The sequence below is a fragment of the Acanthisitta chloris genome, unplaced genomic scaffold, assembly GCF_000695815.1.
Source record: "Acanthisitta chloris isolate BGI_N310 unplaced genomic scaffold, ASM69581v1 scaffold636, whole genome shotgun sequence".
Taxonomy (NCBI): domain Eukaryota; kingdom Metazoa; phylum Chordata; class Aves; order Passeriformes; family Acanthisittidae; genus Acanthisitta; species Acanthisitta chloris.
This window is the reverse complement of record NW_008679489.1, coordinates 11,216-21,163: the sequence shown is the minus strand read 5'-3', so window position 1 is coordinate 21,163 and position 9,948 is coordinate 11,216. Positions and strand designations below refer to the sequence as shown.

General features: G+C 53.9%; 1 protein-coding gene across 1 annotated transcript in view; it reads right to left on the bottom strand.

Moving 5' to 3' along the window:
* Positions 1-2,063: 2,063 nt before the first annotated feature.
* Positions 2,064-9,948, bottom strand: part of PSD (pleckstrin and Sec7 domain containing) — a gene marked incomplete at both ends in the record, with an annotated part of 19,031 nt that continues 11,146 nt past the window's right edge. Inside the window, 5 exons of the mRNA XM_009077289.1 lie at positions 2,064-2,153; positions 2,703-2,761; positions 3,568-3,680; positions 4,228-4,308; positions 4,811-5,005. Of these exons, the coding sequence (XP_009075537.1) occupies positions 2,064-2,153; positions 2,703-2,761; positions 3,568-3,680; positions 4,228-4,308; positions 4,811-5,005 (538 nt within the window). The remainder of the gene's footprint in view (positions 2,154-2,702; positions 2,762-3,567; positions 3,681-4,227; positions 4,309-4,810; positions 5,006-9,948) is intronic.

Genomic DNA, 9,948 nt, shown 5'->3' with positions numbered 1-9,948 from the left:
GTCCCCAGGACCTTTCTTTTGTGCTGCTGAAGCTGACCAAGACCCGGTCGTGAGCTTTGGGGAGCTCCAGTGAAGCCTGCTAGCCCTTCCCCTCCCCGCTACCCTTAGGAAACGCATGTGCTCCTGGAGCGCTAAAATTAGCCAGCCAGCTGTGTGGCACGCTCGCACAGGAGCCTCAGTCCCCAGGCACAGCCCTCCAGCCAGGGCTGACAAGGAGGCAACATCCTACTCAGGGTAACAGGGCTAGTGCAGGCTGACACAGGGAGGGCAGCAAGAGAGCCTTTCCCCATTGGTCTGCCCTCTGAGCCTGCATTGGGACCAAAGCACCATGCAGCCAAAACCAGAGAGGAAGAGGTGTCTTCTCTGTTTGAGCCTGGAAAAGGCTGGACAGGAGAGGCACAAGCCCCTTGCCAGTCCTCTAGCCAGCACAAGCCAAAGCACTTTCCCCTCTTTGCCCCGGGACCCCACTCCCCCTTGCACAGGCAGAGGGTTCCCAAAGTGGAGCAGTGCTTCAGGCGAGGACCTGCAGCCTGCCCTGCCTGAGGTTCCTTACACTGCCTTTCACTCCCCCTCCCCAGCATGGCTTCTGTACAGAGGCGGCTGAAAAGCGGCGGTGGGAAGCACCACAGCTGCAGAGGGAACAGGCCATTTTTAGCAGCGCAGCCTCCCAGCTGCTGGGCTGCGGGTAGAGCTGTGTGGGGCTGTGCTGCAGCCTCTCCCGGCTCCCTTACACCCAGCAAAGGTCTTGGCCCCTGCCCATGAGAGAACGCCTGTAGCTTTGTGGCACTTCCTCACTGTCCTATTTCCCACTGTCTGGGATCTGCTGGGATAACTTGATCTCACATGTTTAAACTGCAGGTACTTTTGGGGAGGAAGTTTAACAGGAATGGGACAATGCCTCAAGAGCAGAGACCCAACTATGGGGCACTAGGGGCTGCAAAGGGGGCACACTAAGGAGTCTGTGGAGCTCAGATGCTCCAAGGTGCAGCATCACTGAAGGACAGGGGTTCAGGGTCCACGCTTTGGATGTTTCCATCCATTGTGGGTGCCTAAAGCCTTTTCTGGAGCTGGGTTTAAAATTAGAGGAGTATTTTTCCTGAGTAACTCCTTTTACTGGCGAAGCGTGGGCTGAGAGGGAGGACAGCCCTATTGAGAACTGCTGGTAACCCCTTAATGATGGGGTGAGCGACACAGCCAGGAATAGACCCACAGAGGCTGAAAAGGGAGCTCAGCTTTTCACCCTCTGTTGCCTTTTTTCATGAACCACCTCCCCCCTGTCGTGGTTCCAGCACCCTGTGGGAACCCATCTTCCACATCATGAGTATTCGCCAAATGTAGTGCTTCACCAACAGCAATCATTTCTGCCTGGCAGACCCCATGGGAGCTAAGCCTATTCCCAGGGTCTGAGACAGAGAAACAGCAGCTCAGAAAACCCTCCTGAGAACACGCAATGCCAGAGAAGCACAACAGTCCAAGGCCAGAGGTGCTCGCTAAGCACTGCCCTCCCTGGCCCAGCCCCTCTGGGAACTGAGTCAGACAGGGAGAAGGCAGGAGTGTCCCTAACACACCAGTGTGGTATGTTCCCAGCTCTGGGTCTTTAACCTCCAGCCCACCCTCCCTGTTGCAATGCCTTGCCCATGTCAGTTCTGCGACCAGAGATGGCTCCACTCCCAGGGCCTGGTCACAGCTTTGGGCCCCAGTGCTCCAGGGAGCCAGGAAGGGCTGAGTACCATTGGCTTTATGCCATGAAGCCTCTGGCTGCAGCTGGGAAAACCAATCCACTGCCCCAAGTGTACTCCCTTGCCTGCGATACAGGCAGAGCAAGAGCAGTGAGGGAATCAGGACTCCAGCCAGAGCTCCAGTGTTCTCCTGGGGGAACAGGGCAGTCCATGTACCCTTCAGCAAGGCAGGAGCAAAACTGCAGACCCAGGGACCATCACTGTTCTTGGATGTTCATGCATCTTGCATTCATAGCATCCCAGGTAGCCATCCATGTGATCCAGCCCAAAGCTCTCATTTTTGTTCCTGCTGCTTGGCTGACCAGGGAGAGCACCCAAATTTACCTTGAGCAGCTCCTTGGGGAAGTCAGTGCCTCCATTGAGTCCCTCCAAGTTGCAAATGAAGTCAGAGCAAGACATTCTCTTCCCAATGTTCTGAGGGAGCCAGAGGGAGAGAAACATGGGGGTTACCTTTGGGACAGAGGTTAGTACTGGCTGGAGTAGGTCCCACAGCCCAGGAACAGACACCCCACCTCTGCAGAGGGATGAGGGAATGGCCAGGTCTCAGGGAGGCAGCTTGCAGGTGTGGGGAAGCTACTGGCTTTGCATAGACTCTGAGAGTTTTAAATAGCCTCCTTTTAAAATGTTGTGTGCTTCCTGCTCCCAATGGCAGCTGGTTTGGGGAGTCTTATTCCCACCTTCTCTCCCTATCCACTTTTCTGTCCTCATCCCACCTTTACATCTTCCAGCTCAGCAAATCCCCTCCAAAGCCCCCCTCTCTCCCTCACCAGACCCTCCTCTCATTCAGCCTTTCTCTCCTCACCAAACATGTGAGGGGTGACCAGCCCTTGTGGGCCTAGGATCCCATGCCTCCTGCTCATGTGGCTCTGCCCTTGCAAGTTCTCACTCCTCCCCCAGCACTTATGGTTCAGGGTGGTGGGATAAGACAGGGGACAGACAGGAACAATGGCAGTGATAACTTACATGTCCATGCAGATCTGTGTTTAGGAGCATCAGGGCACAGGTGAGGGTGTGGGCTCCATCTGCAGCACAAGCACAGGACAGGAATTAGAACCCTCAGCTCAGCACTGAAGCAGGTGATCCAATCCCTTGGCATCTCAGGCAGGGCACAGGGGCTCCAAGCCTCCAAGAGAGCCCTGAGCTCCCTCATCCTACCCAGGCACAAGGGGCACACAGCAGTCATTGCAGTGCTGACAGCACGTGGGCGAGTAGGTAGGAGGCCACAATTAAAGGTCGTACCAAGCCTGAGTGCACAAATTCCCTTCCAAGCCTACAGCCCCTATAGCCAGGCAGTGATGCTGTAGCTAAATCTGTAGAGCTCCTAGTATGGCAAGTTAGGACCAGCACAGCCCTCTGCCAGCCAGGCAACCCAAACTCACCTGCCTCAGAGCCAGCCCAGAGTAGACCCAGCATGTGAACGCACACAAGCGAGGTGCAAAGACATGAAATGATACAAAGTGGGTGTCTGTGCTTCCTGAGCATCAGGCACTCAAATTTTCTCACTTGGATATTCCCTGAGCTGAGGCTCTGAGAACTGGGCTCTATTTGGTGAGCAGTGCTGTCTCTTGCTTCTTGTGCTAATCTGCTCAAGGTCAGAATTAAGGATGGGTTGAGCCCTAATTATGCACCATCCAACCAGAGCAGGCTTAAAAAAATTAAAATCTAAAGCACCTGTCATTTGAGGGAAATGCTTGCAGTCTGCTCTTGTTTCAGTTTGAGCACCTTCACTGAGCTGACGAACACATAGGCTCCCTTGGAACACACACACACACACACACACACACACACACACACACACACACACACACAGAGACATGCAGTTTCTTACCTTCTGAAGGGATGGCATTGGGATTACACTCGTAATAGCGCTGGGAAAAATGAGCCAGCACTCGCTCTCGCTCTTGCGTCTCTCCCATCAAGGCCAGCTCCTTTAGAAAGCATCTGAAAAAGCAGCAGCAGTGTTGGTCACACATGAAGCCCACCAGCAGTTTCTCCAACTCACCCTGCACAGGAATGGAGCTATGCTTTCTAGTTTGGAGACCCCTCTGTGTGCTGGATGAAGCCCTGACATCATGTATCCCTCCCTCCCAACCCACTGCAGGACTCCTTTCCATGCTCACAGCACCATATCCTACTGGCACATCACACAGACCAACAGCCAGTCCCAGGAGTTACACCGGGAAAGGAGGTGGGGATACCAACAGGAGGATTTGGGTTCAAGCCCTGGAAAGCCAGGCCTAGGTGAACCTGACTGTCATCCAACTGCACTGACTGTTGAGACCAGGGATGCTCTTTCTTGGTTACGTGGCTGAGAAACCACTTTAGGAACCACCTTCACCTATTGAAAAGGTAAGAGGACCTCCAGGTGGAAGTAATGGGGTTTGCCTGCTCCTGCAGATCTCTGCGTGGCTGCAGAGAGTATGGTCTGTTGGAACCCCACTCTGACAGCCACCACACAAATACACATGTACACACACTCAGCTCTGACCTGAGAGCCTGGTCCAGGCTCATCCCTGTGAACACGAAGAACTTCAGGTATTCTCCTGCCACCATTCTGCTGAACTCGTTGCTGAAATTGAAAAGGAGGAGGGTGAGAGTGGGATTGACCAGACTGTGGGGACAGCCAAGAGCACACAAGGGCTGAATGGATTCTAAAAGGCTGGGAGCTCCCTAGGACTGCAGGAGGCATGCTGAGGACAGAGACACCCCACATTCCCATGAAACTCAGAGATGTTGCCCACAAATCCAATGGGAATACTGGGCATTTCTCCATGGGAAATGGAGAAGCTAGAGCTGGAAGGGTCCACGAGAGGTCAGCTAGCCACCCCCCTGCCCCAACACTTTGCTGAAGCATCCAAGATGAAGTCATGGCAGGAAGGTAGTAAAATCTGGATGTCTCTTAGGTTTTAAGACCTTTAGAGGAAACACCTGGTGCAGATGTACCAGTCATGGGGAGTGGGCTTTGAGGTCCTGCCAGCCTGGTGCCCTGCAAGGGCAGCAGCTGTGGGTGCACCACAGGTGCAGGTGAGCCCTTGCAGAATGGACTGTTCATTGTGAATACCCACACGTACTTCTTCCCCAAGTGGCGAGCCACATCTGCTTTTTTAAAACCATCCAGGTTGTAGAGCCTCTTGGCCAGGCGTTTGGCGGCCTCCAGGTCAGCCTTGTGCCCATTGGAAAGGGTGTCCGTGCTGCCCAGGGCCAGGTGCTCTACGCTGTCCATCTCCGACTCCGAGTCCGAAACCAGCTGGCTCTGGGGGTGGTCACTGCAATGGGAAGGGGCACTCCATGTTAGCCTGCCCACAGATCCCTCCTTGTTCAGTTTCTCAGGAAATGCAGGTTTCTCATCCTGCTTTGGAGACTAGATACTCACTGCTGGGCCCCAGGATGAAAAACACCAGTAGGAGACATTGCGAGGACATGTCTGGGAGCCAAGGGAAGGTTTGGGGATGCAGCTAGAGAAGAGGTGGGGTGATGGGGCAGCTCCAGTGACAGGACCAAGGCACCCCAACCTGAATCCAAGCTGGATGTGGAGGGACTGGACAACTGCTCCAAAGTGAGCCCTGAGCCTGTGAAACTGTATGTGTGGGCTGAGGCTCTGACAAGCTCAGCTGTAGCAGAGACTTGGAGCAGAAACATGTGCACATCACATGCTGTCCTACAGATCCACACTCATTTTTTTAATCTGGACAAACTCCTCCTGCTGCTCTCAAGAGCAGTTTCTACCCAAGACAAGACAACTATAATTCCTTCCTTCGCCTGTTCCCACCAACTTCAAAGCACTACACAGACAGCAAAGCTGAGGCAGAGAGGGTAAAGACGAAAGAAAACTCTCCTGGCCTTCCAGCTCACAGTGGGGTGTACTGTCTTCTCCAGGCTGCCCATCAGCTCTCAGCCCACCATTCCTTAAATGGCCACGTTAGGAAACACTCTTGGCTTGGCCCCCGAAGCAATCTGACTCAGCAATGCAGATGTTATCCTAACCAAAAGCCGGTTGAATCTAATCAACAATGAACGTTAAGCAACTCTGACCTCGCCCAAATTTTCTGGCAGCGCTCACAATGTTCCAGTCTGATTTATTTTTAAAAGTTTCTAATTGACTTTTAAGAGGCCTGCTCTCCTGAGCCAATTACCCAGGCCAATCTCCTTGAGGCTCTGCTTTTTCCAAGAAGGACGAGCCTCCTCCCTGATCAGCACCCCTGGTCCCAGGGGAGCCCTCGTAGCACTGACAGGCTGCCCTGTCCCTTGGGGGACTCTCAGGTGTCATCCTCCCACCCTCCTGGCACCCCCAGCCAGCATGCAGTGGACGAAGCTGCTCTGCACTCAAACCCAGGGGGCAGACAATTCTCTGGAGAAAACAGCTCCAACACTGCACGACCTTAGGGAGATGCACTTTGCTCAGACCACTGCTCTAGTCCTCCACAGGAAGCCTATCCACTGCCCCATGCCAGTCTGGTGGAAGCAGCAGCAAGAATGGTCAGAAGGTCACTAGGAGCTCACCAGATCTGAGTCCATCTGCTCTGGGGAGCTGTGGCAGGCAGGCAGCTTCCAGCATCACTGCATCATCAGCACACCCCATCCTATGGTCATCCCTCCCACCTGCCTAAAACCTCTTCTCCCAAAACAGCACCACATCCAAGGGTGCCACTGGCATAGGCCCTTGTGCCCACTGTCCTCCAGCTGTGCCTGCACTGGCTGGCAAAGCCAAAGCCGCCCTGAGGAGTGTCTGACAGCAGAACAGGCTGTGTGCTCCTGGGCCAGTGCTGCACACACACCTCAGCCCTACTGCAGCTCTTTGTGCTGCTGCAGTCACTGTGACCTCAGCCAAGGACAGGGGTCATAGGCTCTTTGCCTCCCAGTGGCAGAGGAGACGAATCCATCCCAGCAACTGGCACCTGCCAGCCATGTGTTGTGGTGACTGTATATTTTGCTAAAAATCCTATCTGCTATCACAAGGGCACAGGCACTGTCCCGTTCCCAGCCCAGCAGCTCCAACGGTGTGTTTCCAGCCACAGGTTGAGCTACAAAACTCAAAGCCAACCCTCCACCACTTCCTATGCTTCAGTCACCCTCTGAAGACCTTCTAATTCTTCTCAACCACCATCACTAAAACTCCCAATGCTCTTCTGGACCTTGCCTGTCCTGCCTGAGAGGTTGTCCTCCCTCACATGGCCAGTTCCTAGAGCCTCCAGGGACAAACCTAGAGCTCTGAGTGTCCTGCTGTGACCTCTCTCCCCAGTTTGTGATCCTCAGCTTTCTTACCTAGTGCTGAGCATCCAGACACAAGGCCATTTACAAAATCTTTCTTGTCCTTCAACATTGTATCTCCCTGCAGGCTCCCAACCTGTGACTGCAATTCTTGCCTTACTTCTTGCAATGGACATGAAGGAATCTCAAAGCTTGGGTCTCAGGGTAGCTCTACCAGAGCTGTCCCCTCCCTCACCAAGCCCCCATATTGATTTGGGATTTTACATCAGCAAAGCATAACCTTGCTCTCAGAATGAGGCGCTATCCAGCCATGCCATTAAATGGGTTTTCTTCCAACACTCAAGCCACTCTCATGCTGTTAAATATGGACCACCAGCCTCAATAGACCCAGAATGCCCCCTTCGCAGCACCTGTCTGTCACCGGTCAAAGCCCCAGCTGGCCTGAAGAATGTGCAATTAAAGAAAGAAAACCAAGAGCCCAATCCTCAAGCAAATGGAGAGCCGAGCTAGAGACAGGTCCATGACAAAGGCAACCGAGGTGATGCTAATTTTCTTGCCAATGAGCTAATGTCTCAGAGTGGGGGTTTTTTGTGTACTTTCTAAAGCGACATTTTAGTTTGGCTTGAAAAAACACTGAGATAGTAATTTTTACACCAGATACACACTTAACAAATTAAGATCGAATTCGGTATTGTGCAAGTATCCTCAGTGTGCCTGAAATAAGTCATCCCTGAGCAGACCCAGTACTAGCTCATCCCTCTCCCACTGCCACCATCCATGTCTCCCTGTCACCACAGAAGTGTTTGCTACAGAGCCCAGATCCCCAGGGCCTGTGAGAGCCACAGTGAGGCACTTCTGGCGGTCTCTGCAAGGAAGGCACATGATCCAGCTCAGAGCTCACCCTAGGATGGAGGCTCTTCACTGATCACTTACAACTCCAGCTCAGCACAAGGACTACGTTGTGTTCGTAGCCCTCGGGAAGTGATGCAGGACCATGGTCCTGCTTGGGCCACCACACCACACACTCTCCTTCTCCCAGGCAAGATGCTTCTCCTGGGCCCAAATGTTCCTTCTCAGAGCCAAATGCTCCTTTCCTGGAGCTGGATCATCATCTCCCCCCAATATTTCTCCTCTGGCCAACTGCCCGGAACCCAGCAGAAGAGACCACAGATTCCAGACTCCCTGGTTGCAATGCAGTGTGTCACGGCAGGAGCCCTCATGTCCTCTCCACCTTGCCACCACCAACCAAGCTCACTCAGCACCATGTTCTCTTCATGGCTGCCAGCAACCAGGAGCAAATCTTTTCTCCTGGATGTGGAGCAGCAATAAAGCACTAGCTCTGCAAAGCCAGGCATGAGGGGCTGATCTCCAGCTCCTGGCTGCCAGCAGGGATATATCTGCATGGTGGGACCCTCCCTGTACCAACAACATATTCCCCACAAGCTGGTGAGGGGAGACAGCCTGGGAACAGGCTGGGATGTGTGGCCATTGGTTTCAGTCAGGGATGCTCAGCTGAGCTCCTGGGCTGTCCAAGTCCTGTCTGACACATTTCCAGGTGAGACACCTGCTGTAGGAAACTCAAAACCTTCAACCACAGTCCAAGTGCCTCTTGCTCCCCACATAAGGCTGGTTTTATCCTGCACCATGAAGGGACAGGGCAAGGAGCCTGGTGCGAGTTCACAATGGACAAGTGTGTGGGGCAGAGCAGGACTCTGCCCTCAATTCCCAACACCCCACATGCGTGGCTGGATGCCTGATGCCTCTGCCAAGTGAACCCAGCCTGCCTAATGTTGCTGCTAAGAATGTACCAGACCGGATCTTTGGCTGAGCTAAATAAACGCAGCTCCCTCCATCGGTCTCAGTGGAGCGACTTTGATTTATGACAGCCAAGATCTGGGCTGGTTCATTCCTTGCAGAATTGAGTTAGGGCTGGGAGGACACTTGAAGGTCAGCCAGGCCAGCCTCCAACCACAGGCAGGACTGGTTCTGCTTTCTGGCAGCTCCGGAGTTTAAAACGATCCTCAAATCACCCAGCCACAGCGATGCCTGCCAGTGGTACTGCTGACAGATCCAGGTAGGACCAAACTTTGGGCAGCTGTCCCCCTCAGCCCTGTTTCTCTGTGGACTTCTAGACCCTCCCCTGCAGCACCAGCCCTCTTTGGAGGTGTCTGCCTGTCCTCCATCACCTTATCCCACCAGCTCCTCTTGTGAGGGGCACAACTGCTTCTGCAGAGGACAGGGGCTGACACTGCAATCCCACTAAAGAATTTCTGGAGCCAGATGAGAGCCAGTTACTTACCTGCTGGGTGGAGGGTTGTCCTCTCCTTCAGAGACACAGATGCCATGGGGTCAGCACAGAAAATCCTGGGTCTCTCAGACCCTTGGGCCAAGCCCAGCCTAGGAGCTCTGAGTCAGACCTGGGAACTGGAATTAATGCCTGACAAGTAGGGCTGCATCCCACACATCTGCACTGCTGCTCATGCCTCTACAGGCAGACCTGTCATCCCTGGGATCCACTGTCCCCATCCTCCATGCTATGGAGGGCTGATGCATCCTATGTCCTGGCTCCTGCTGCCCTTCATGACTCGACATGGAAATATATGGGAAAAATCCCCACCAGACTTGTGCCTCATTTCTTATTGTGACAATGCTTGTGGGGGGAAACCTCTTTATCCTGTGCTCACTAGCCCAGCCCATCCCGCCCTTCCTCTATCACCATCCTTTCCTCATTGCCCTCCTTCCTCTGCTCGGCTCTCACCCCCAGCCTTCCACATCACACCCCAAATCCACCCCATGGGGCCCCAAACTGGGCACAGCCGTTCAGGGCATCATCTCACCAGCTGCCCAGTGCCACCTGGGAGCTCAAGCCTGACAGACCTGTGCTGGGGGGTGGCACCGGCTCACCGACTGCTGCAGTAACAAAAGGGACCTTATAAAGAAACGCAGCAGAGCTCGCTGGCAAGCCCCGCGCTCCAGCACACGCTAGCAGCCGCGGTCTGGC